This window comes from Melanaphis sacchari, unplaced genomic scaffold, assembly GCF_002803265.2.
Source record: "Melanaphis sacchari strain LSU unplaced genomic scaffold, SCAv2.0 Contig118_pilon_pilon, whole genome shotgun sequence".
In the NCBI taxonomy this organism is placed as follows: domain Eukaryota; kingdom Metazoa; phylum Arthropoda; class Insecta; order Hemiptera; family Aphididae; genus Melanaphis; species Melanaphis sacchari.
The window spans coordinates 39,055-66,574 of NW_020270462.1; the positions used below are offsets into that span (position 1 = coordinate 39,055).

Genomic DNA, 27,520 nt, shown 5'->3' on the forward strand with positions numbered 1-27,520 from the left:
AAATATGTAGAAAATTCGAAGCCGGTTTTTTTCGACTGGTTATATTTCCTACTCTTTGTGGTATTTTTGCAAGACCTTGAGGTTCTAGCGCTTTTTATAAAAATGTTTTACGAATTCTGATAAGTTAGATCAGACGTGAATTTATTGTGCTATCAGCATAAACACATTTTAGCATCATATAGCAACTTAAAAGACCCAATAGTATGTGTTCATTGTCGTGAAATCGCATTAGTTTTAAAGGTCTTTTACATATTACTTTCTTGAGGAATTAAAAAATAATTAATTCTCTACAGATATTATCAGTTTTTAATATATATTATAATATATTATTTTTAACTTACGGCAAAATATTTTTAAGTGTTTAAATACGTTGATTTGATATAACTAATGTATTAAATTTGTCTGTTAATATTTAAAAATACTTTTAGCTTTTCATTAGCCATGAAGGTGACATATTCCTGGTTGATATATTCATGTTTTATTTTCGGTAAGTAATATCAATTCTAAAAATTTAACAATAATAAAAAGAGAAAATCGTATTATTATTGTATTACATTAATACATAATATTAAATAAATGTAAAAGCTAGAATACAATAACCTATTTAAAAGTTACTACACGAATGGCACCTTCAGCTACCGCATGTACACGTATCGTACTACCCAGAGACCATGCCAATGGAGAAATATTATCTTCCCTAATTAGCACTATAGCACCAATATTTAAAGATGGACTTTTATTTGTTAACCATTTTTCCCGGGTTTGGAATTTGGATATATAGTATTTTTTGTTTCAACGTTTTCATAGACAATGCGTAAGTTGCTGTCGTTTTAAGCGATTATCAGGTACGTAAGACAAGTCAAGTTTAACTAATGAATAGGTAGGTTCGACGATAAGAAAATGTGATGGCGTTAACGGGGCCGCGTCCAAAGGATCTGAGGTAGAAGAGTGAGTGAGCGAGAATTTATGATAGCCTTTATTTTAATTAAAACGGTATTCAATTCGTCATATGTCAAATAGAATTCACCTAACATCCGGTGTGGATGTGTTTTTATAGATTTCGTAAAAGCCTCCCATAACCCACCAAAATGAGATGGCCGTGGAGGAATAAAATGCCACTTAATACCTTCTTTGGCCAATGCATTATACAATTTATTCAAATGAGTGTCAGAACCGCCCAAATAATCGTCCGTGTAAAAATCAGATTTAATGGAGTTGTAGGCATCGGAAAATGTGTGGTATTCTTCTCAGGCTAATTTAGATAAACATTCGGTCGCCAAAAGTGATGCTGGAACCGTCCTGTATGTTACCATGTTACATCATTAAGTACGTAATGTTTCTGCTGAATTTTCGCGCCAACCATCTTTTTTAAAATTACGATGTTGCGGATCCACCCATATTTGACAATACATTTTAGATACGTCTGCAGATATTGCGAATATATGTTTTTTAGAACGAACTAATATAGTAAATAGTAATTAATGCCTCATGTATTATAGGAACCTTTGGCATCATTTAAACTAAGTCCTATAAATGTTTTACATGATCCATCAAATACCACGCGCAATTTAGTCGTAATATTAATTGTATTTATGACGAGGCTATGCGTTAGAAAATAGCCACTTATAATTGTTTTGTTATTTTCGTTATCTAAATCGACTTCCATATGATTTAATTCAATATATTTTTCTTTAAATTTAATGTATTCGAATTTTAATGTTGAGTTAAATTGAAATCGTTTTTTCCAAAAAAAGAAAACATTGTTGAGCAGTAGAATAAGAATTGCCTATTTCTTTTAATTCAGTTTTAAATGATAAATAATTTAACGCCTGAGCCTCAGCAAACAGTTTGATTAAAATACGACTGGTACGCTTTCTCTTCCATTGTATAATTATTATTTGTGTCATTAGATAACGTTTCTAAACGTCAAAATTTAAACATTTGATCTTCTAAATTATTTATTATGACTTGGCTCATTAATGTAATATTTGCACACGCATTTCGATCGATATTTGTATTTGAATTTTGTATAGGACCAACAACTATTTATATGTATAAAATATGCTCTTTATTAATTTATTGTTTAAGAAACCAAATTAAACTATTAAAGAATCACAAATTATATAATAAAATTTAGTATTTGGTATGTCAGTTAGTTTAACATTTATAAAAGTACCCATACTGTGTATCTATAGCTAAAAATATGTTCACAATATGCGTAGATACTAGATTGAAAATTGTTCGTCAATCCGCAATTTTTTTTTTTTAATATTAATTAGTTAAAATATACAAACCATTTAATTTCTTAGTAAATTTTGTAATTGCTTTTTTTATAAATGAAATGAATTTTTTTGCATACTTTGGGGAGAAGCCCACAACACTCTTCCCCCCCCCTACAATAATACGCCGCTGATTTGTCCGGGACATATTAAATCATAAAATAATTCGGTGCCCAATAACACATCTATTTTTTGTGGCTTATTATATGCGTTGTCGAGTAATGACTAAATGCTATGTTATCTGGTGCGCTTATACGTTTTGGATCAATCATCTACGCAGTTATATCGTTTATTAATCTAGGTAATATAAAATGAAATGATTTTTTTCGTAATCGTTTGTGCATTAGAATTATTACAACAAAATCCATTACTACTACAAGTTTTTCCTTTTGGTACCGCAACAGCCACGTTCTCTGTTTCTTTACTTTTTTCAAACATCATATTATCTTCGAACATTGAAACTGCTTTAAAATATATTTCTTCGAAATCCATGCAATAGTTCGTTGCTTCTTCATTTTCTTCATCGTTCAGTTCAGTTACAATTCTTTTGTATTTTAGACCTGCTCAAGTTCTTGCCAAACCTCTTTGGTATTTTTCCGACGGCACTTCAGTTCGGTTCGATTAATTTCTTTATTTTTGTCGACATTTTCAAGATAATTTACAAATCTCGTTAACTGGGCTTTTAATTAGCCTTAATGGCATTTCATGAAACCTGTCTCTTACCTAACCAGATTTCTTATTATATTTCTCTGTATGATAAATACATATTATATTAATCTTTTTTTTTTTATACTTACAATAATTCCTTTTATGACCTTAACTTTATTGATAAAATAATAAATAAACTAATTTGGTATGAACAACTAAAAATTTAAAAATTAAAACACACAATTATTATAGATTTTAGGAAAATAGTTAATTTATAATAAAGGACGCAACTTGCCACAATTTTTCTGTTTTTTGAGTTGCATTTCATGATCTAGTGATATTTTTAATTTTTCCTTTTCGATAACCTTACCAAATTTCCTTAACACGAATGAATTAACAGTATGTTATTTGATTTGAATATTTTCATGCTTACACTTATATTATACACGTTTTAAATTAAGTAATTTTTTATAAGTGCGAATTTTCAAATTACATTGCCATATAGGAATATCACCGATTACTTACATTCAAGCCTAAGGAACAATGTTACTTTGTGAAATTTAAGCAGTGGGCTGTAAGGTTTATTTTAATTAAGTAGATATGATTTAAGGTATTACCGTTTATTTGTGCGGCGATTGGCAGTCGAACGTGTACTTACAATCGTTTCGATTAGATTTACGTAAATAATAAATTATACAATACACTTAGCAAGCGATAATAAATGACAAAAATCCGAATTACAAATAATAATAGAAAATATACACGTCAAAAATGGTGTTCTATACAGTTGCCACATCGAGCGATTACTTCCAAAGAATTTTTTTTTACTCTTCAAATCCCTTAATATTGTAGCTGAACCTAGGACTCTTAATTTCTATGTGCATAATAACTGTTTTTAGTCTAGTAATATTTTTTTTGAATAGTGAATTATAGCTAAGTTCGCATAAGTTGCTTATGAAGTATTTTGTATGTATATAGGTTTACAAATGTTAATTTTATTTATGTATAATTATATTGATCCAATAATTGATAAATCATTTAATGTTTAAGAATTTATATTTTAGGAATTGGAATTTCGTGTGACAAAAAACTCGAAAAACTACAAGCTGAATCATCTTGCTTAAAGTAAGTAACTATTAGGTATACAAATTAATATTATCTTATTCTAAATTGCAAAAAAACGGGAGGTTGGAGTTCTATAGCTTCATATTCTTAATAACCCTCGTCAATCAATAACTGAATTATAAGCTACATTTTGCATTAGGTAGACTTAATATTAAAATACAATACCTCGTAAATTTATAAATACTATCATGATTTCATATAATACTTTTGAAAAAATCACTGAATGAAGTCTCTTCGTGGTTAGAAAGAACTAAGCCCTATTTTATTTTACTTTTTAATGTGTAAAAGATAATTTTGATTTTTAAATCAAATATTTATTTACTAAATAGTCTCTAATTCAGTTAACATTACAATATTATAATTTATAATCAATCGTTTTTTAAACGAATCTTGTTATTTTTAAAGAAAAAGAACTTTACAAATGTATAATAAATGTAGATTAAACGTAGATAATTGTAGATATGTAAATTACAGTTTCTTTCAGTATTTGATTGACTTAAAAAAATAATGATTCTATAATATAATATGTTATTCCGCATGCAATTGTTTACTATATAATAAATTGCAATTTAAAATTGTGGACTTAAATTATATTAAATAATTATTTGTTACCCATTTTACAAAATATTATTACAGAACCACCAAGAACACGTTTCATTGTTCAAATGGGTCATGTATCATGAGGTCGTCAGTTTGTGACGGTCAGAAAGATTGCTTAAATGGTTCAGACGAAAATGAAGAGTTATGTGCTCAATACGAGTATGGAATGAATAAAACAACAGGTACACAACAATATTTTTATGACTGATAATATTATTATATTAAAGATATATTCTATGAGATTTTATTTTATTTTTTTACGAAGATATTAGTCTATAATCTGCATTTTTATTTTACTATATTATTTTCTTAAATATTGCTATGATTAAATATTTTTGTTTATATTATAAAAATGTGGGTTTAAGATGATCAACATATACATTTACGTAGGTTTGTCTTTTAGAAAATTAAGTGTTAATGAATTAATGTAAAAAGTATGTGTTTTTATTAATAGTATTATTCAATTAATTTTATTTTATAAACTATTACCTATAGCAATAATAAATATAATCCAACATTCTTCTAATAATAATTAAAACTATTGAAATAAAACCAGTCAATTAAAATAAATAAGTATAAAGAAATGTAATACAATAAAAGCAAAATTATAAATTAAAATCTTAAAATCAATAGGGAATACCCATTTGCACCAAAAAAAAAAAAAAAAATGTATGTTTTTTCCGACAGCTTATTTGCACCAAATTTACCCGTGTAAACATTTTACATTAACGAATTGATTAGTTTTATTTTTATTTTTTTTTTGGCGCAAATGGGCGATGCCTGTATCGATAACCGTCTTCTAAGAGTTTGGTACTGAAAATAATAATCACAGTAACGTTTATGAAACTCTATTAATGATACTAATTTCATAAAAGGAAGTCATTTTATAAATACTTGGTAAGTATACAACAGCAGCAATGCATTACTATGTTTACGTGAAGTTGGCCTACCCATATAGTACGATTAACTTTAAAGTATCAACAATATTTTGCAAGTAATTTGCAAGAATTTGCAAACGTGTTTAAGTAACCGGTTTTTGAGTAATTGAAAAGTTAGCCAAATTCATGTAGCCCACCCAAGTTATCTGAAACGGTTCAAATATACACCAACCGATATCTTTTTATTTGCGAGAATTTGCCAGCTCAATTTTTGAATTTGCAAGTTTACTGATTTTAACAGGATAAAATATATAGACCTGCAATTAAAATATTATAAATTAGTTTGTAATTCCTTTTGAGTTAATTACTGAGAATAATAATCTCAGTAACTTTTATGAAACTCGAATAAAGATACAAATTTCATAAAAGAAAGTTATTTTACAAATATTTGTTATATAAACAACAGCTGTGTAGCATTATGTTTGAATAAGAAGAACGTTAATGTCCACACGTAATCGTAAAGGGTTGTACTAATTTCTACTACAAACAATAACATACACACCACTATAATCGAGCGTTACCGTTTTCCGCCAAAATCGATCTTTCCGTTTACTGCCAAGTCTCAATCAACTTAACATGTACCTGTTGTAGGAACTAACATACGTACCTATGCCAATCTTGTCCCGGCAAGTCCCCGGGATCTATCGGTGAGTATCGGGTCACGTGTCTGGTGACGCGTGAAATCGTAAGAACGGTAACACGGTAACTGGGTATAAAATGCTGATGATATCGTACTCGACAGAATTGTGGCTAGTTCACGAAGTTTCTGCGGTACGTAGGTAATGACCGACTAAGAGATCGTGATGATGACAAATAGTTGGTCGTCCGTCTGTCCAACCAGCGAGCTTAGATCGTAACTTCCGTATGCTCTTTGATTAGCTCCAAGAGATAAAAAAAAATGTATGCAGTTTTAGGCCAACTGGACCTAAACCTGAGAAGACTTGTGTTTCTGTATCCTGTTATTGTTTGTATTAAAATGGTTATGATTGAAAAAACAACTATTGTGTTAGATTAGATATGATCGTTTAATGTACCTACATTTTATAACCTTCTAACTATGCTTTATCTTATAAATATATTGGTTTACTTATTCTTATCTTAAATCTAATCAAATATTATATTAGAATGCGGTAGAGTAAATACTTCTGGCAATCCAGTATCAACCATCAATGGTGAGAAAGCACTGGTTGGAACAGCGCCATGGAATGTTGCAATATACGAATCAGACGATAATAATACAGAATATTTCGCAATATGTGGAGGATCAATAATTGCTCCAAATTTAGTTGTTACAGGTAAAAACTATACGAGTACAATGTATTTCAAAAGGAATGAATATTTCTAAAATTTCATTTTTAGCCGCACATTGTTTTTGGAACGAAGATTCTAATAACATAACAATAAACTATGAATCATACAAAGTCGCCATTGGAAAATACGATAGAAATTTCACAGTAGTTGACTATGAATTTACTCAAATAATGAATGTAAGTTATTCATTTTAAAGAATACATTTATGATAGTTGTGAAATAATAATAATAATAAAAAAAAAAAAAAATTATAGGTGGAAACTATTTATTTACATGAAGATTTTACTTCAGTTCATAGTCTATATGATCACGATATAGCTGTTATCGTGTTATCAAACATAATTTCTTTAAATAATTTTGTTGCACCTATCTGTATCGATTGGAATGGTTTATACAATGTACCGAATGGAGCCGAAGGAAAGGTAAATTTTATGTTCTAGAATTATAATTTATAAATAAAATATAATTTTTGTAAGTTTGTGGAATTTGTACAAAGTAGCGACATGTATGTAAAGTTGTCTCCTTCATTAGTTTCTTCTCAATTACGCCATGAGAAATTTGCAATTTTTGAAAAAATAATATTCAGTTATTTAGAAATTGCGATTTGCAATTCGTTTTTGCTTTATTGTAATTTATTAATTTGTGATATTTTTTACAAAAATTACAGATTATTGGCTGGGGATCTAAGAAAAACAAAACAATAAGTTCCATTTTATTTGAATATTCATTACCATTTATCGACCGAAATTCGTGTAGAAATATGTATACTAGTCTATTTCAATATTTTTTGACTGTAGATAAATTCTGTGCTGGTTCTGTTTCGGGTAAGTAAATATTTAGTTATTAATAGATACCATGAAATCTTTGGTTTTTTTTTTTTTATTGATGTGACTGTATCTTGTTAAACAGTATTAAAGACAAAAAAAGTTAATGATATGGTTATTCTTATTCATGTAGCAAATGTAAATTTATCATTTTAAAAAAAAAAGGTTATTGTTCCGATGTACAGTTTTAACTTTAAAGGAACCTCGTCACTGTGAAACTAAATACTATAATACGTATATGTTGTAAATGCGAATTCAATGATAACTCATTCTATATGAATAATAATTTGATCGAAGTCTATTTGTCAGCCTATATTTTATGATATTTTTATGCTACCTGGATTAAAAGTTTGACTACTGAAATAATTTTAGTTATTTGAAGTCGTTGAATAACCGTCTTAAGCTAAGGGATACCTTATCATGTTTATTAATATCCACATATTAATATCAAATAGTTACTCACAGGTAGAATTTTTAAACATATAATTTATTAATTTTTATTATCTCAATTAGTTAGAGGAAACTCATTTATTTTATATACTTATACAAATCTTTGTATATTATGTAAATATCATCAAAATTATACTATAGTAAATTCTATTTTTAAATTAATACTAATCCGAATAAAATAATGGACAAAAATTACTAAACTTTTATAAAGATAGAGGTGCATATTATTATTGCAGTATACCAAATACTACACCGCATAATTAATAATCACTTATTATATTTCTATATGTGCAAATCTCAAACTCAACAAACCCAAATTCATATGCAGTTTTAAATGTAACATTCAAAATGAAAATACATTTTTATTATATACGATAGTTTCTTTTACTTGAGGTACGATGATATACGTTTATCGTTTTACTTTAGACTCTGGATATATTTTCATGATACTTCCTAGAATTAAGTATTATACTTTTAAAGTTTCATATTGTTTTTGCCATGTGGTATCCCATAATGTTAAATGCAATATCTGCAGTACATTCTCTGGAATTAATAATGTAAATGTGTATGGTACCAATTAACCACGTTAATAGCCATCAGTCTTTAATTACTACTTACACTTGTGTCTTATATACAAATTATATTTAGTGTCAAGACCAGTAATTGCTGATCACCGTAATAGTGGTGCCGGCTTAGCCTTTGTACACTCAAATTTGTACTATTTAACGGGAATAAAAAATTTGAATGAACCAAATACAGAGGACAATCGAATTCAAGTTTTTATAGATGTTAAGCAACATGTTGAATGGATTCGTAAGCTGTACGTTGACAATTTGAACAATGTTCGTACATTTGTTTCTATACAGTATACACGTATACATTCTAATTTTATTATTGTTATGTTGGCTTGATTTTGTTTATGACTAATTTTGCTTCAAAAATAACATAGTTTTTGAAGAATTTAAAATATATCATTACGTTTTTGATAATTAAGATTTTTTTAGAATATAAAATTTTGCGTTTTACCAACCGTTGAAGGAGTAATATATTCTTATGAAGATTCGGATAAAAAATTAGCTTATGGGTCATTAATTATTGAGAATCGTACTGTAATTGAGAATTGTGATGTTGGATATTATAAGGTTTCCTCCGAGAGTTATAGAGTTTGTCAAGGAAACGGAAAATGGTTATCGACCTCAGAGAAATTGTGTATCAGTAAGTTATATCATATTATATAATTAATATGCTGAAATATTTATACTTCTAAGTATTTTTTATTCAATGTCTGATTTTGTTTGATAATTTATAATACTAATAATGTGTTATATTTTTAGAAATGTGCCCACCTCTATTATCAGATAGTTTAGATATTAAATGTACTCTAAATGGTAAGTTTGCTAATTGTTCAAATCCATCGATACCTGATACAATAGCCATACCATCATGCAAACCAACATATTTTGCACCAACTGGACTAGAAAATGCTCCTCTTGAATTAATTTGTCAATCTAATGGAATGTGGGATAATCAACTATATAAATGCAATCCATGTAATTGTGTTTTTATTATGAAACATATGTAGCTAGTTTATATATTTATTACTAAGCTATAACTTAATTCAAATTTTATTTTTTATTAACAAATTTCAAAGTTTATGAAAAACATAAAATTGTAAGGATAGGTAATTTTTATCAGATAAGTCAAATGATGGACATTTTTAAATCATCAATATTTTATCATACAGTTATTTATTTAAATATTGTTTTAGATTGTGGAAAAGTATATGTTTATAGCCAAACCATGATTGCTAATGATGAGAAAGCACTTGTGGGAACAGCACCTTGGAATGTTGGAATATATCGATTAAACAAAAAGAATACAAATTATGATCTAATATGTGGAGGATCAATAATTGCTCCAAATTTAGTCATTTCTGGTAAAAACTGTATAATATATTTAAAAAGGAATAAATATTTTTTAAATAACATTTTTAGCCGCTCAATGTTTTTGGTACAAAGGAATATTATCTAAGAAAATAACAATATACGATGAATCATATAAAGTTGCCATTGGAAAATATGATAGAAATTTAACAGTAGTTGACAATGAATTTACTCAAATAATGAATGTAAACTATTATTAATTTAAAAGTATAAATCTATAATAGTTGTGAAATAGTAATTAAAAAAAAAAAAATGTATAGGTAAAAACTATTTATTTAAATGAGGATTATACCGGAGCTGATGGTTTCAAGAATTATGATATAGCTGTTATTGCGTTATCAAAAATAATTACTTTTAATAATTTTGTTGCACCTATCTGTATCGATTGGAATGGTTTATACAATGTACCGAATGGAGCCGAAGGAAAGGTAAATTTTGTGTTCTAGAGTTTTAATTTATAAATAAAATTTAATTTTTGTAAGTCTGTGGAATTTGTACAAAGTGGTGACATGTATGTAGAGTTGTCTTCTTCATTAGTTTCTTCTCAATTACGCCATGAGAAATTTTTTCAATTTTTGAAGAAATAATATTCAGTTATTTAGAAATTGCGTCTTGCAATTAATTTTTACTTTATTTTAATTTAAGCAATATTAGATAGTGTTAACTTTACACAAAAAACATCTTGTTTGTGCAGGTTGGTAACTTAATTTCTTTTGATAAGAGTGATTGTGTAGCACAATTTCCATAAATCAGTTAAGTTTTAAAATTGTGATATGATTATTGATAACTTATATTCCTACCACCATTGGCTTTTGTAAACTTGTATGTGACAGAAATATACCATGAGATACTTCACTAGGTATATCATTTAAAAATGTTGATATTTTGAATAACAAAATTAAAAAAAAAATTATATTATATTCAAATTCTTAAGCTACAAAACCTTTTTTAATTTTATAAAAGACCGGTTCCAAAAATTAAGAAAATAATATTCATTATAGTAAATTAATACATAATATGACTAATTAAAGCACCAATAGCTACAAATTAGAAATTATTATTTTACTGTTATTGAATATTATAAACTTGTTTTATTCTTTTACAGATTGTTGGCTGGGGAAATACGGAAAACGGTATATTAAGTCGTTTTTTAATAGAAAGTGCATTACCATTTATCGACCAAAAATCTTGTAAAGCAATGTATAGCAAAGGATATCAACATTACATGACTGTTGATAAGTTTTGTGCTGGTACTTTATCGGGTAAGAAAATACTTAGATGTTAATAAATATAATATAAAGTTTATGTTGTTCTTTTTTAATGTAGTTACTTAATATTATATAATTAATATTACACAGAAAAAACTTTAAGAAATTTGGTTATTCTAATTAGTGAGCTATTTGTAAATTGTTATTAAAAAAAAAAAAGGAGTTTACTGCTCTGATGTACTATAAGTTTTAAGGGCACCTCATTACTTTGAAACAAGGCACTGTAATATGTGTTGTAAATGTGAATTCAATGATAAATCATTCTATACAATATAAATTTTAATCGAAGAATATTAATTGTTAACCTATATTTCGTGATATATTTATACTGTTTTTAAATATTTCTTTTATTATTAATAATAAATAACAGGTATAGTAGATACTACCTGAAATTAAAAGTTCGTACACCTGAAATATTTTAAGTTATCTGAATTCATGATCACTCGGTTTATTAATATCACAAGTAACGGAATACCTTATCATATTTATTAATATCCACGTCTTAATATTAAATAGTTACTCTCAGGTAGTTTTTTTAAACAAATAATTTATTAATTTTTATTATCTTAATTAGTTAGTGTAAACTCATTTATTTTATATAATTACACAAATCTTTATATATTATGTAAATATCATCAAAATTATAATATAATAAATTGATACTCTATAGATCTTAATAAAACTGTTAACAAATATTATAATTTGTATAAACTAATGTAAAAATAATATAATTTTGGAACTAAAATCAAATTTTTCAATCAAAAAATAGATCAACATATTCTATTTAAATTAAAAGTAAAATCAAAAATACTTATCTGAACAAAAATATAGACAAATATTATTATCCAACTTTAATAATGATAGAGATGCTTATTATTATCATTGTGTACCAAATACACAACGTGATGAATAATCACATATTATATTTCCATATGTGTTAATCACAAACACAACAAACCCAAATTCATATGAAATTTTAAATATAAAATTTAAAATAAAAGTGCTTTTTTATTATCAACGATAATTTATTTTACTTGAGGTACAATGGTATACGTTTATTGTTTTACTTCAGATTTTTGTTTTTGCATAAAAATTCGCAGCATTAAATATTATACTTTTAAATTTTTATACTGCCTTTACCATGTGACATCACAAATTCTTATAATGTACTATTTGTACAACATTTTTAATTAATATTGTAAATTTACATTATACAAATTAACCACATTAACAATCATCAGTAATTTATTTCACTTGTGTCTTATATGAAAATAATCTTTAGTTTCTAGAATTGGATCTGGTGTGTTAAGTATTGGTTCCGGCTTAGCGTTCGAACACTCAAAATTGTATTACCTAACTGGAATAATGAATATGAAGCAACCGGATAAAAATGACTCAGTCAGAGTTTTTATAGATATTAAACATCATGTTGAATGGATTCGTAAACTGTACATTGAATATTTGAACAATGTTCGTACATTTTTTTTCCATACACGTATAAATTATAATTTTTATTATTGTTATGTCGACTTGATTTTGTTTATGACTAATTTTGATTTAAGAATAACATATTTTTTAAGAATTTAAAATATCTCATTACGTTTTTGATAACTAAGATTTTTTTAGGATGTAAAATTTTGCGTTTTACCAACCGTTGAAGGAGTAATATATTCTTATGAAGGTTCGGATAAAAAATTAGCTGATGGGACATTAATTATTCAGTATCGTAATGTTATTGAGAACTGTGATGTTGGATATCATAAGGTTTACTCCAAGAGTTATAGAGTTTGTCAAGGAAACGGAAAATGGTTATCGACCTCAGAGAAATTGTGTATCAGTAAGTTATATCATATTATATAATTAATATGCTGAAATATTTATACTTCTAAGTATTTTTTATTCAATGTTTGATTTTGTTTGATAATTTATAATACTAATAATGTGTTATGTTTTTAGAAATGTGCCCCCCTCTATTATCAGATAGTTTAGATATTAAATGTACTCTAAATGGTAAATTTGCTAATTGTTCAAATCCATCGACACCCGATACAATAGCCATACCATCATGTAAACCAACATACTTTGCACCAATTGGACTAGAAAATACTCCACTTGAATTAATTTGTCAATCTAATGGAATGTGGAATAATCAACTATATAAATGCAATCCATGTAATTGTATTTTTATCACAAAACTTTGTAGCTAAAATATGTATAATTTACTAGACTATAACATTATCCAAATTCTATTATTTTACTATAAATTTTAAAGTTTAAGAAGAACATAAAATTGTAAAGATAGGTAATTTTGATCAAATTAGTCATATGATTTACATTTTAATACATTTTACATGTGTTCATCATACAGATATATTAACTATTATTAATTATTGTCATTTAAAAATATTGTTTTAGACTGTGGTATATTGTATGCTTATGGCCAAACATTGATTGCTAATGGTGAGAAAGCACCTGTTGGGACAGCACCTTGGAATGTTGGAATATATCGATTAAACAATAATAATTTAAAATATGACTTCATATGTGGAGGATCAATAATTGCTCCAAATTTAGTCGTTTCTGGTAATAATTGTATAATATATTTAAAAAGAAATAAATATTTTTTAAATCAAATTTTTAGCCGCTCATTGCTTTTGGTACAATGGAATTCTATCTAATAAAATAACAATATACAATGAATCATATAAAGTCGCCATCGGAAAATATGATATAAATTTAACAGTAGTTGACAATGAATTTACTCAAATAATGAATGTAAGTTATTAATTTGAAAGTATAAATTTATAATAGTTGTGAATTTATAGTAAAAAAAAAAAATGTATAGGTAGAAACTATTTATTTAAATGAAGAATATACTGGATTTCAAGGTTTCCATGCTCATGATATAGCTGTTATTGTGTTATCGAATATAGTTTCTTTTAATAATGTTGTTGCACCTATTTGTATCGATTGGAATGGTATATACAATGTACCAAACGGAGTTGAAGGAAAGGTAAATTATGTTTTTTTTTTTTTTTATTAAAGAATAAGGCTTCAACAGCAAAGGTTATTAGCCTGGTGAGATTACATGTATGTTTCTTAAAATTAGGTGTACATTTATAATAATAATAATTTCTTTACAATTGTTATTTACATATTTTAAAATTTTTTAATAATATCGGTAATAATTAGGAATTTAATGATTTTTGACGTGTTGTGTTCATCAAGTGCTTCTGCAACATTGGGTGGTATCTTCAGGTGTAAATTATGTGTTTTTCAGTTAAATATAAAATATATAATTTTTGTAAATCTGTTGAATTTGTACAAAATGGCGAGATATATGTTAAGTTGTCTTATTTGTTATTTTTTAAGAATTACGCCATGCGAAATTTACAATTTTCGAAAAAGTAATATTCAATGATTTAGAAATTGGGCTTTACAATCATCTTTTAATTTTTTATTTTAATTTAAACAATGTCATGTGGTACTGGATTGGTATATATTGAATAACAAAACTAAATAAAATATTCTTATAATCGAATTATTAAAATTAATAACCTTATTTTAATTTCGTAAAAAATCGGCCTTAAAAAAAAATAATAAACTTTAATCATTGTGTATAATTAAACTAATATTAAACACATCAATTCATACAAAAATGACATTATTTTTGTACCCTTATTGGATATTATACATTTTTTTGTATTTTTACAGATTGTTGGCTGGGGAAATACGGAAAATGGTACATTAAGTCCTATTTTATTACAAACTTCATTACCATATATCGACCGTAATTCTTGCAGAAATATATATAATAGCGGATTTCAATTGTTTGTGACTGATGATAAGTTTTGTGCTGGTTCTACATTAGGTAATGAAATGTTTAATTTGTAATTCCATGAAACTATTTTGTGTTTTTTTTCAACTGTAAAGTAACTGAATAGGTTAGTTTTATTAAATACTATATCTTTAAGATACATTTCTAAACATTTAAATTTATTTAATATTGTATATTATCTAAGTAATCATAGTTCACAATTAATATTTCCACTTATCTATTTAATAATCTTTAATTATTGATGATAACTACTTTAAGATACTTCAAATATTCACAACTTAAGTTTGTAAATTATTTCACAAAAAAAATGTATAATATTTATTTAGTCTTTTTTTGAAACATAGATGTATTTTCAATTTCATCAATAGATGCTTACTTAACATACGTAATTTGAGTCTTACCATTATTTTAATTATTAAAACAATATGAAATTTCAATTTTGAATAATTATTATATTAATATTTTGTATTTTAAATTTTAAATTCATCTATTTCTAATCACTATTTGAAATGTATTTAATGCAATTCAATTACATATCTAAATTGCAGTTTGCATATTATTTATTTAACTTCCATATTTAGCTATATTTATGGTTTTGTATTTTGTCATGTCTAGAATTAGAGATATTAGAGTTGATAATCTATATTCCATAAGGAGATTTTTAAGTTTTAAGTCTAGTCAGTTTAGGACTGAGTATTTGAATTATTAAAAAGTCTATTGTAGATATTGATTTAATTATTGCGATATTTTACACAAGTTTTTATCGAAATATATACACAGAATAATTGTAGTTTAATTTACTAGGTTTTGACTTCAAATTTTCTGTAATTAAACTAAAAGAGTTGAATATATAATGTATAATAAATTCATAAAAACGAATAAACTAAAAAAATGTATTATGCTCTCGATAGCCAAAGCATTCTTCAATAATATTTAATAATAATATTTTAATCAAATTAAATTAATAACAAACTATTGATTTCTGATTAAGAAATAGATTTTGTACGAGGTCCGTGTTATTTATGGAAATACTTTTAAGTTTTAACTCGCACTCAAATAGGTACTGTGTTTAAAGTTTAATCATACAAAACATACCTACAAATTAATAATTGAACTTTTATTAACTCAAAGACTTTAAAGTTTATACCATACAATAAATTGTTGTGCTTAACTTTTACAAAAAAAAAGACTTTAAAAATAATGTTGTACCCAAATCACACGCGATAAAATTAACTCAGGCTTTGGTTATTGCTGACCGCAATAAGCAATTTGAGTTCATTACGTATTAGATAAGTAGCTGATAATAGTTATTGTTGAAATGCATTGAGTTATCAGCTAACAAGTTATTTTTTTTTTTAATCGGGGATGCATTTGTGTGCATAACACATAGATAATGCTACCAAATTTTAATATATTATACAATACATATTTTTATACAATTATTTTTTCAAAACATACCTATTTTTATCAGATTGTGGTGGGTATACGTGCTTTATCTCATGTATCCTTGAAATGTGATACTTGTACATAATCTATTATTGATAATTTAAATTATTATTGTATCAACAATTCAATAAGTAATTAATAACACTTAAATGATTAATTTATGTCTTAAAAATGAAATATCTTTAGTTTCAGGACGAAATTTAGGCGGTGGAGATAGCGGTTCAGGCTTAGCATTTTTACACTCCCATTCTTATTATTTAACCGGCGTATTGAGTCTTAAGGAAATAAATTCAAACAATTCAATCGCAGTTTTTACCAACATTAAGCACCATGAGCAATGGATTCGTGGATTGTATTACAAACATAATTAAGTCCGATAAGATTAAAGTAATGATAAAAATTAATTTATTCTAATTAATAATTATCATCGAAATCAATATTTGTATTAACTGTTTCTACTTTTATGTAAACATTTTTTAAATATTTCTCAAATTTTTCTTTTAAATTAAATGTACACAATTTACATGTTTAAATTTAGTATTATACAATTAAATATTATCATACTATTCTATTATTTTGATTATTACTTTATATTATATGCTGCTCTGCCCACGAGCCAGATAATCTTTTTTTTTCAATTTGTTAAGGCATCATTCGCGTGGCAAATATATTGTTTACAAGTCTGATTATTCAACTATAATTTTTTAGTTATACCTACATTTAAATTTTTAAATTTAAGTTGAACACATTTTTTTTTTTTACCAAATTTTAGTTTTTATTAAGAGTGTAAATTAAAGACGGTGAAGCGTAAACATAATAATTGTCAATCATTATAAAATTTTTAGTTAGTATTCATGTGAATATGAATTTGTTTATATTTTATATAAGATATTTAAAGACAAATAAGAGGATGAGTTCAAGATAATAAAATAAAATATATATCTACAATTATAATATTTAATAATTACCTATGACTAGGATTAATATTATGTAATAAGCAATAACATGTTTTTTTTGCAACTTTTGATTATTGATTTTGTCAGTAATGTCTATAAATCATCTCATGATGAGATAAACAGTGGTGTTTTTATTTTGAATATTTTTGCATATTGTGGACAAAATGAATATTATTGTATATTTCGACTATAAAACGTGAAAATAATGGTATTCCGTTACCAGACATTTATTTTGTATGACAGTATTCATTGACACTGTTAAAAAATACCTGTAAAAGAACATATTAAGGTCTAGCTAAAGATCGTTTGGATAATTTAAATATCAATAAATTAGAAAAATATATTTATTTTATGGAAAAATATGAGGTATTACTTATCATTAAAACATTTAAAACCTTAAGACAATGGATGCCCTTTGTTTGGATTCAACTTCTTCAAATATATTAAAAAGACGCTATATTCGTATACATACAGACAACATAGCAAGTTGTCGTTCAGCGGAATCCATTTTATGTCGTTAAATGTTAGCTTTAATATCAGAGTAAATTTAACCACGACCAAACTTAAAGGGGTAGAATTTTATCTGAACCATCACATAGGTTTTTATTAAAATATTTTAATGTGGCGTCTTCTTAATACAAATAGCAGATTATTTTATTATACTGTTTACTCATTAAGTTAATTTAAGTTTCTTAAAAAGTGTATTTCCAGAAATATATAAAAATTAGTTATATGTCCTATTTTTATATCTGGTAATGTCAGATGTCAGATGATCGATAAATTAGTATCCTGAATTAACTCAACTCAATTTACATAGATTTAACATTAGCATATTTACGCAGGCAGATTAGGGAGATATATATCCCTCCCCTAGGTACCCTTTTTTTGCCTATATTAATATGATTATAGATGTGATTTTTCAATTTATCATTTAATCAGTAGGGAATAATACATGCTGAAACGTTTGGTATCGACAACTTTAACTATATCCCCCCCCTTAAAGAAATTCTAAATACTCCATTGAAATGCACTATAGATAAAAATGCTCTAGGTAACTAGTAGGTGACGAATTGTTTGGATTTACAAGTGGGTAATATGAAATTTCTAGATGTAATTTAGTCGATTATTTCGTTTATTACGTCTATACATCTACGAAAAATATTTTGCTTCGGAATGAGTAATTTAAAAAGCATGCTGTCAAAATTTAAAAGACGATAACATTAAAAATAGCAAAACAGATAATTTTGTTTTTGAAAAGTGTTGTCATTTTAACCAATAAACATAAACTATGTAAAAAAATATTGTCATAAGTGTTTATAGTTATTGAAATAATGAATGTATTTTGCCATCGTATAACCTAGTTATAGCTGATAGATATACCTAACGAATAAAATACAACACGTACACCATTTAACCGGATATTTGTTATTCATTCCCTATTTCAGAATGCAGTGTAGTATAAACAAAAAATTTTAGGCACCTATGTAGGTACGCATTTGTCATGTTTGCATTAGGTTTTTCAAAAATGCAATAGGATTTTTTTCGTGAATCCGAAAACTCGTTGTGGATTGCTCTGTATAGAGTTTAGAGTTTTAGCCTCGTTAGGTACTTACATTCAAAGTTTTCCAAGTCTGAAATCGTCGGTTTCCTTCCATCGAGATTTTTCCGCCATTTATCGAATACTACTGTTGTATATTCCATGTATTGTTTTAATCTGAATACAATTTTGAAGCGCTTCTTCCATGAAACTTTTTATCAAACCTGTTATCATTGTTTTGCCTTGTCTTCGTATTTCGTCCAAATCAAATTCCAATCTCTATTCTCTAGTCTTGTAGCATTTCAGTAGACAATTAGATTAGACATAATTCCGCTAGTTCGTGAAGTCCGTCCCCACCGCTTTAATGTGTAACGATATTGTATTATTGTGTGTATCATCCGAAAATAAGTGGGTCTAGTCTCCGAGCGCCAAACATCGCTGTCCATTATTGCTGAGACGATTGCCTATTGAAATTCACCGAAACGAGACGGCAACTGGACCATTAAATTTCTGCTTGAATCGTTTTTTATAACGGTGAGTCCGACTTGGCAATAATAATATGTGGTGTTTTCCGTGACGCCACATACATTACGTAGCGCGATTTACTTCCGATTGGAATCTGTTCGAAAAATGGGTTCCAAAATAGAATATGTGGACTCGTCGCAGATGTACGCCACAAACTATGTGCGCAACGCCAAAGCGGTAGGCGTTTTGTGGGGCATATTTACAGTTTGCTATGCAATAATCGTGGCAGTGGCTTTCATCACTCCAGAATGGATAGGCGACACTACAACGTCTGAAAATCCTGCTCGTTTCGGGCTATGGAGCAGCTGTTACTTTGGCAATGGTGTTTCGACTGCTGTCGAGGACTGTCAGGGTAAGCTGGAAGATCTTTCCGCCATATCGAGTGTAGCCATAAGAGTGGCAGCAATTTTTGGCAGTGTGTCGGTGTGCATTGCCTTAATTATTGTGGTGATGTTGTTGTTGTTTTTCTTTTTTCAATCGACGACAGTGTACCTTATTTGTGGATGGCTTCACGTTTTATCTGGTAAGCAGATTTTTTCACAATATTTACCTACCTTATAATTATGATGTCTATTTCATTGGCATATTTAATATTTAGCCGTGTGTCTGATCGTGTCCATTGTTGTTTTTCCAATGGGCTGGGATTCACCACACATTCAGAAGACTTGTGGTCCCGAAGCTAAAAGCTATAGTCTTGGCGACTGTAATTTTCGTTGGGCATATTTATTAGCAGTCATTGCTAGTGTGGACGCACTTATTTTATCGGCGTTGGCGTTTATTTTAGCGACTAGGCATATAAAACTTCAACCAGAACCCTTGTATGCGTCTACTTTGCGTAAAGGTAATTTATTAATGTTTTAATAATTTATATAAATAGCACCCAATATTAAAAAAAAAAAAAACATTTTTTTCCATAGGTGAGCTCAATAGTGGATATTTGGGTGACAGTAGTGCATCAATGGCTGGCTCTAGAAAGTCATTGAATTTGCAACCAGTTATGTTAATGCCACAGCCAATGATGGACCAAGATCGATTTTCTGAATTTTCTAACAGGACGAGTCGCTCTCATAAAGGTGCCATGTACAGACCAGAATATGCCTCATCCAGTATTCATAATTTTCAACTCTAATGAATTTCTAAAGAAAATCATGATACTTTAAGGTTTTATTCTTTTAGTGATAACTGATGAAAATAAAACAGGGTACAACTGTTATTACATATGTATGTTAAATTATTAATTTGGAAGATTTTAGCCATTGTCATTAAAAATGGAATGTTAAAGTGAAATAATTTCACTGTTGATTATATTTTTTTTTTTTTTGAAAGTATTATAAATGTAATGTATATTTTTAATTATTTTTAAAATATCATAATTTTAAACAATTTGGGAATATTTGAACATTAAAATATTTTATTTTATTTATATTTAAAATGTAAATAATACTTGAACATTTTGCTTGCAATACATTTTTAAGTATTATTGTGAATCTCAAATTTTTCATTTGTTTGGTTATTTTTGTTAATGCTTGATAACTAAACACAGAATATTATTTTAATAACTTATAAAATCCATCTAGTTATAAACTATTATATCTTTATACTTTTATACATATATTCATGAATTATGTTATTATAGCTAATTTTACTAAATGGAAAATAAAATACTGAAATTATTATTTATGATAATTACGTGTGCTGTTTTTGTTGTTCTGATTAGTTATTAGTTAACTTTTTTAGAGTTAATAGAATAGGAAAATGGCTTAACAATTTTCACATTACAAATAAAAATTCAAGTTCAACAATTATAAAAACTTAGCATATTATCATATTGAATTCAGCTCATAAAGTAATTCATTTTTTCTAAATAATCTTGCTTCATAATACACAAAGATTTAATATCTATTTATTTAAGTATATTTACTAGTTAGTAAATTTTGATATTTAATTTTAACTTATTTTCCTAACTTCCTAATTTTATAAGCTCATATCAAATTTTATTATAGTTAATAAAGAATATAAACTGTTGTATAAATTCAAATAAAAATTTATATGGGTGTAAAAGATTTGAATCTAAAATACAAAAAATTGGTATTTTACCATAAGTTTGAGTCTACCATAAATAAATTATGGTACTAAAATATCAATCTCATAATTTTTTGTATAAAATAAAAACATTAAAAACATGATATATCTAGAAAAATTGTAATTTAAAATCATATCTAAATTAATCATAAAAATCAATAGTGCCATTAATATGCATGTTCATAAATGATTCTTAATTAAATTTAATTATTGTTTCTATCTACATATTGCAACTATTTTGTAAAGGTAAAAAAATAAAACATTGACATAGAAATAATAAAGGAATAGTTTTTCTGTGAATGAGAATAAAGTACAATAAAAACTAGTATAATTTTTTTTTCTATTTCAATGTTTCATAACCAAAATAGAAGGTTTATCTTATAAAAAGATATCTAGATCAGTTTGATTTTAATAATTTATTTTTAAAAAACAGTTATCTTAATTAACAAGATTACTTTTGTATTTTGAATTAATTTCAATTGATACCAACCTTAACTAATACTTTTTAAGTATAATCATATAGAAAAATGTACATTTTAATATAATTCAGTTACCTTTTTAGGAAAATCAAGAATTTTTAAAACAAATCATATGAAAAATATTAAACGTATAATTTTTCTCCAATGACATACACCAATGAAATATGATAATATTTTCTTAAGTTTAAGACTTATAATCAAAATGTATTTTAGGCAACAGTTCCCGGAACAGCAGTTGATGTACTAGCTTTAGTTTCTTCAGGGAAAGGTTCGAGCTTATCAAATACCTGAAATATCAAAATAGTTAATATATTTTAAAATGTGTATTATTTTTACTAACCTCTTGAAGTTCTTCTTTATCCAACATGTGGTACATTTTATCAGGTGTCACAGTAACAATTTCGATATTAGTAGGACTGAGTTTATCCTCCATAACTTGTTTCAGTATGTTCAGAATCAAATTAATAGCTTCATTTAAGCCCATTGACTAAGGAATAGAAATGATAAATGATAACAATAATTTACTTTCCTAATAAAATCCATGATAATATTATGTACTTTATGATATTTATCTTGCAATGTCTGTTGAGCACCTTCACTACCCGATCCAATAGCTTTAGCGTTATACTGGACATACGTGCCTGATGGATCCAAATGAAATAGTTGAGGACCATTATTGTCAATACCTGCAAACATTATTGCAACACCAAATGGACGACTCTGAAAATAAAACGGAGTAATTTATAATATAGCTAACAAATATTTATTTAAATAGTGCTGACGATAAATGATATTTTACCATTGCAGGTTCTTTGCTATCATAATCTCCACTGAATTGTATGGCTAGATTTGATACAGCTTGTGCTACAGATTCAACACTCATCTGTTCGTTGTATGTAAACCAATGGTTTTGTGATTCAGCTCTGGCCCTTTCGACCATTGTACGAGAGTCTGCAATCAGTCCACTAACTGCGCAACCTGAAAGTTATTCAGTACTTGTATTGTAGTAAAAGAATCTATAAGTCATTAATTTACAGTTTTCTACATACCAATGTGCTTATCAACTTCAAAGATTTTTTCTATCTTGCTAGTGATCATTAGCGGTGAAGTGATTCGTTTCTCTACACCTAACACTACACCTTCAGGTGTACAAATGCCGATAGCCGTAGAACCCAATTTAATTGCTTCAATTGCATATTCCACCTGATGAATTGAAACAATAACGAACGATAATGTACACAAATAAGATTAAATAATATTCAACATTATTTGACTTAAAAATAATAATAAAAAATAAAAAATGACTGTATTCATACCTGAAACAGTCTGCCTTCGGGAGAGAATGTGTTTACTCCTCTGTCATATTCTGAACGTGTTAAGAACATGATTATAAGTTTGAGAAAATTTCTGGAATTTCAATAAACAAAATTTTCTTTACGGGGTGATAATTATAAACTTTGAAAAATATTTGTATATTATTACACCACAAATCGTATATTGTAACGAAAAACTCAACCGTATGACTTGCAAAAGCGGCTTTAGGTTTAACTTCACTATCACTGTTGTAATTTCATTGTTTGTGATGATAACCTAACCTTAAATACCAAAGACAATGCAGATAGTGCGGTTGTTATCATACCGCGGTCGGGCGCGGAGAAATCGTTGAATGTTCTATCCGAGAAACGCACCCTACTCTGATTTTTCCTACGATAATCGAGAATAATGATAAATTTTCTTCGATTATCGTTCTTTCATATTATTACGAATTTTCATAAAAATGTCCCAAAGAGCATAGACAAACGGGGCGATCTGTTATCAGCCCAGCTGTTTTTCAATCATAGGTTTTCGTTCTCTACCCGTTTGTCCTAACGCGATTATTTTTTCTATTAACTATTAAGTGTGAAACGCGCATTTGCGGTCAAGTTCACAATTTAAACGTTTCTCCGACGAATTCGCATAAAATGTCGATGTCAACGTTGAAGACTCCCGTGATGAACAACATCGCCAAACGCTGCTACGCCAGCAAGTCGGCGGCGGCGTTGTCCATCAAAGGCCCACAGGTGCAGACGAAAAAATTGCCCAACAACTCTCTGGTCGTAGCCGTTCCCGATTACCCGACCAACATCGGACGGGTGTCGGTGACTTTCTTGGCCGGATCGCGGTACGAAGACCCAGAGAACGCAGGTATCTCTCATCTCGTCCGCAGCTCTGCCGGACTCAGCACCGAATTGTCGTCCACATTTTCGATCGTACGAAACCTGGGCCACTTGGGCACCAACTACTACGTGACTTCCGACCGCGAGACGATCACGTACACCATCGAAGCGCACAAGGACAATCTCGTCAGCAGCTTGAAGTATTTCATTGATTCCATTTCGAATCAGTCGTTCAAGCCATGGGAACTCTCCGACAACATGAAACGCGTACAATACGAACTACTGACCATTCCGCCTGAACTCAGAGTTTTGGATTTGGCTCACAAGGCTGCGTACAGGAACGCCCTCGGCAACACAGTGTTTTTGCCCAAATACAATGCCAAAAAATTGGGAACGGAACATCTCTTATATTACGTCAAGAAAAACTTCAACGCCCAAAATACTATCATATCGAGTGTTGGCGTCGATGTAGACACATTGGTACACATTTCAGAAGATTTGAATTTACCCACCGGAAATGCAAACCAAACACCAAAAACTAAATATTACGGTGGCGACGTGAGAAAGTCCAAGGCATTGGACGCTACATACTTGGCCGTTGTCGGTGAAGGAGTAAGCTACAAGGATTCTCAGAGTGCTTCATATGCTGTACTTCAGTATTTACTCGGCAAAGGATCATCGGTGAAATGGGGAGTCGGACAAGGAGTCTTGGAACAAAGTATCCTAAAAGCAAACAGTTCAGATAATTTTGCCGTATCTGCTGTAAACTATAACTATTCAGATTCTGGACTCTTTGGTTTCCTGTTAGCATACAACGGTAAAGATATCGGTAATGTGTTAAAGACTGCGGTACAGAGTTTAAGGAGTCCTACAGTCACTGAAACCGAAGTAAACAGAGCCAAGAAACAATTGATTTTCTCTCTTGTATCAGCATCAGAATCTAGTACCGGAGTCTTAGAAAATATTACACAACAAGCTGTTACCACTGGACAAGTAATACCATTTGAGAAGTTAATTGCTGCTGTTGAGGCAGTTACTGTTGAGGATGTGAAGAAAGCAGCCGGCAAAGTAGCCGGTAGCAAGTTATCATTGGCTGGTTATGGTAATGTAGCAACAACACCTTATTTGGATAATCTGTAAATAAGTGTTTAATTTTAACGTAAACCTTTGTTAGTAAAATATTAAACTCTAAAAAACACTTTTATTGTTTAAATGAAATTTTTTTTTTTTACATTTACCTAAATGTCTATGTTATAATTAAATACATTTATAGATTATAAAAAAAAAATAAATAAAACATTGAAATTAACATTGTATTTATTATAATCAATTTCCACAACTTAATTCATCACAAAAACAAGACAAAATAAAATAATACAAAAGAACCTTAAATAAAATCATTTCTTCAATAATATTTTATTTACGGCCTTTTTTCTTTTTGCTTCCACTTGGTTCATTTTTGTTTTGATGTTGTTCAGGGCCAGCTACTTTCATCACACGACTTTTTAGTTTTGGAATTTGTACACCACAATGTTTCATCAAACTTTCTCCTAAAACACATAAATAAATTGTCTAATGGTAAGTTATTAATTTATCAATTGTATAGTGTTGTATCTACATTAACTAACAAAATATGTGATAATAATGAAAATATTTCTAAACTTTAAGGAGATTTATAAAATATTATAATTATCATTGCTTTGATTTCAGTAAAAAGTTATCGTAAAAATATATATTGAAATCGAATCTCTAAAATTTATATGAAAAAGGTCTCTACTACTTAATAAGTAATTTATAATAAAAATAAGAAATATATTTAAATATTTCTTCATAATTCATATACCCTATAGCATATTTTAATTTTTTAAATAAAGATAAACATGCATAATTAGAAATTAGTGGATAAGTGATTGAGGGAGCTTAGCTCCAAAATACTTAATATATTATATTATCAATGTTTTCTATTTCTATTAAAAGTTATTTTGGATTTGTTATTACTTAATTGTTGATATCAGGAATGACTATTGCAAAGAACTGTAGGTAAACAAGTAGGCATTAATAGCAAAACTGAAATTTCACAATAAGACTTTAAATTTCACAATTCAAAAACCATCTATTCTAATTTATACGAATAAATACAAGTAACTTATTAAAGGAAGAAACTTAATTCTTCCTTTAATCTCTGCCACGTGTGAATGGAGATTTTCTGTTTTAAGGCGTATAGTAACTGGCTGAGAACTTCAATACTTCAAAGTTTGAATACATTACATATTTAGTACGGAGGGCTAATTAACAAAAACTATGGACAACAATGAAATCATTGAATGTGTTAACAGACAAAAATAGAATAATATTATAAAAATGATTTAAAATTTTTAAAATATCAATATTGTGAGTAAAGTGCAACCAAGTTAAAACAATGACCAGTTAACATGGGGAAAAAAAGTTTATTATGTTAAACTGGTCTTAACTAAAATTGCACTATGGTTATGATTTTTCGTAGTTGAGATTTCGGAATTCTTTTTTAAAGTTGGTATTAACTGTATTTTATATTTTAAAAAAAAATTTCAAACTCACTTGTAGGAAACGATTGGTTGAAAGGTGTTCCGTCATCATTCTTAAGTTGTACCCGTATCCGACCACGAAAGTGCCATTCCTTGCTACATTCACGGGAATACATCTTGTTTTCAACTTCGGCATTGAAACCGGATGCCTTGACCACTTCAAGGATCTCTTGGTAAGTAGGATTTTCCACCGCAAATTTTTTCGGTACGATACGTCCCTCGGCCAATGTTTTTTTATTATTCAAATATGCTGGATAAATGCATATCCACCTGCACCATTATGGAGACAGCGTAGGTTAGTATTTTAACATGGATACTTATAGGAAACGAAGCACAGGTCGAGTCGATAGACCAACTTACCTGGACCGATCACTTGGTTTCTTCTCAGCGTAAATGCTCGACATTTTTTTTTAGCTCACAAACATTAAAATTATAAGACAAAATTCACTAGTTTATGATCACAGGTACTCTTCTATTGCTATTTGGTATTTATAATAATTATTAATTGATAATTTAATATTAATATTATGTTATATCATATCATATTATTG

General features: G+C 27.9%; 5 protein-coding genes across 5 annotated transcripts; 3 read left to right on the forward strand and 2 right to left on the reverse strand.

The window, feature by feature from the left end:
• Window positions 1-358: 358 nt before the first annotated feature.
• Window positions 359-17,080, forward strand: LOC112604026. Its single transcript, XM_025352882.1, has 22 exons — window positions 359-487; window positions 3,992-4,052; window positions 4,689-4,834; window positions 6,715-6,885; window positions 6,950-7,077; window positions 7,156-7,323; window positions 7,569-7,725; window positions 8,824-9,017; window positions 9,180-9,390; window positions 9,510-9,725; window positions 9,944-10,111; window positions 10,170-10,303; window positions 10,379-10,546; window positions 11,224-11,380; window positions 12,669-12,856; window positions 13,013-13,223; window positions 13,343-13,558; window positions 13,802-13,969; window positions 14,028-14,161; window positions 14,232-14,399; window positions 15,101-15,257; window positions 16,857-17,080. Exons 1-22 carry the CDS (start codon window positions 442-444, stop codon window positions 17,039-17,041), a joined length of 3,552 nt encoding a protein of 1,183 aa, XP_025208667.1. The 5' UTR covers window positions 359-441; the 3' UTR covers window positions 17,042-17,080.
• Window positions 17,081-19,425: 2,345 nt separating this feature from the next.
• LOC112604038 (LHFPL tetraspan subfamily member 3 protein) lies at window positions 19,426-20,982 on the forward strand. The gene is made up of 3 exons (XM_025352896.1): window positions 19,426-20,211; window positions 20,287-20,529; window positions 20,606-20,982. Exons 1-3 carry the CDS (start codon window positions 19,794-19,796, stop codon window positions 20,815-20,817), a joined length of 873 nt encoding a protein of 290 aa, XP_025208681.1. The 5' UTR covers window positions 19,426-19,793; the 3' UTR covers window positions 20,818-20,982.
• Window positions 20,983-22,360: 1,378 nt separating this feature from the next.
• LOC112604032 (proteasome subunit alpha type-5) lies at window positions 22,361-23,803 on the reverse strand. Its single transcript, XM_025352891.1, has 6 exons — window positions 23,566-23,803; window positions 23,299-23,452; window positions 23,049-23,227; window positions 22,808-22,969; window positions 22,590-22,736; window positions 22,361-22,536 (listed from the first exon to the last, which is right to left on the reverse strand). Exons 1-6 carry the CDS (start codon window positions 23,632-23,634, stop codon window positions 22,459-22,461), a joined length of 789 nt encoding a protein of 262 aa, XP_025208676.1. The 5' UTR covers window positions 23,635-23,803; the 3' UTR covers window positions 22,361-22,458.
• A 284-nt stretch (window positions 23,804-24,087) lies between these two features.
• LOC112604031 (cytochrome b-c1 complex subunit 2, mitochondrial) lies at window positions 24,088-25,616 on the forward strand. The gene has a single exon (XM_025352890.1). The coding sequence runs from the start codon at window positions 24,211-24,213 to the stop codon at window positions 25,543-25,545; it is 1,335 nt and encodes a 444-aa protein (XP_025208675.1). The 5' UTR covers window positions 24,088-24,210; the 3' UTR covers window positions 25,546-25,616.
• An 88-nt stretch (window positions 25,617-25,704) lies between these two features.
• On the reverse strand, window positions 25,705-27,514 carry LOC112604033 (signal recognition particle 19 kDa protein). The gene is made up of 3 exons (XM_025352892.1): window positions 27,330-27,514; window positions 26,983-27,239; window positions 25,705-25,955 (listed from the first exon to the last, which is right to left on the reverse strand). The coding sequence occupies exons 1-3, from the start codon at window positions 27,371-27,373 to the stop codon at window positions 25,822-25,824; spliced, it is 435 nt and encodes a 144-aa protein (XP_025208677.1). The 5' UTR covers window positions 27,374-27,514; the 3' UTR covers window positions 25,705-25,821.
• Between the last annotated feature and the right edge of the window lie 6 nt (window positions 27,515-27,520).

What these genes read in the sequence shown, in the direction of transcription:
- LOC112604032 (XM_025352891.1), bottom strand. Translation starts at nt 23,634, where the DNA reads ATGTTCTTAACACGTTCAGAATATGACAGAGGAGTAAACACATTCTCT. An exon ending in ATAGCAAAGAACCTGCAATG is followed by an intron (nt 22,970 to 23,048) that starts GTAAAATATCAT and finishes TTTTATTTTCAG; the next exon opens with AGTCGTCCATTTGGTGTTGC. An exon ending in TGCAAGATAAATATCATAAA is followed by an intron (nt 22,737 to 22,807) that starts GTACATAATATT and finishes TCTATTCCTTAG; the next exon opens with TCAATGGGCTTAAATGAAGC.
- LOC112604038 (XM_025352896.1), top strand. Translation starts at nt 19,794, where the DNA reads ATGGGTTCCAAAATAGAATATGTGGACTCGTCGCAGATGTACGCCACA. An exon ending in ATGGCTTCACGTTTTATCTG is followed by an intron (nt 20,212 to 20,286) that starts GTAAGCAGATTT and finishes TTTAATATTTAG; the next exon opens with CCGTGTGTCTGATCGTGTCC. An exon ending in TGCGTCTACTTTGCGTAAAG is followed by an intron (nt 20,530 to 20,605) that starts GTAATTTATTAA and finishes TTTTTTCCATAG; the next exon opens with GTGAGCTCAATAGTGGATAT.
- LOC112604033 (XM_025352892.1), bottom strand. Translation starts at nt 27,373, where the DNA reads ATGTCGAGCATTTACGCTGAGAAGAAACCAAGTGATCGGTCCAG. An exon ending in AAACCAAGTGATCGGTCCAG is followed by an intron (nt 27,240 to 27,329) that starts GTAAGTTGGTCT and finishes ATAATGGTGCAG; the next exon opens with GTGGATATGCATTTATCCAG. An exon ending in CAACCAATCGTTTCCTACAA is followed by an intron (nt 25,956 to 26,982) that starts GTGAGTTTGAAA and finishes TATGTGTTTTAG; the next exon opens with GAGAAAGTTTGATGAAACAT.
- LOC112604026 (XM_025352882.1), top strand. Translation starts at nt 442, where the DNA reads ATGAAGGTGACATATTCCTGGTTGATATATTCATGTTTTATTTTCG. An exon ending in CTCAGAGAAATTGTGTATCA is followed by an intron (nt 9,391 to 9,509) that starts GTAAGTTATATC and finishes TTATATTTTTAG; the next exon opens with AAATGTGCCCACCTCTATTA. An exon ending in AATTTACTCAAATAATGAAT is followed by an intron (nt 14,162 to 14,231) that starts GTAAGTTATTAA and finishes AAAAATGTATAG; the next exon opens with GTAGAAACTATTTATTTAAA.
- LOC112604031 (XM_025352890.1), top strand. Translation starts at nt 24,211, where the DNA reads ATGTCGATGTCAACGTTGAAGACTCCCGTGATGAACAACATCGCCAAA.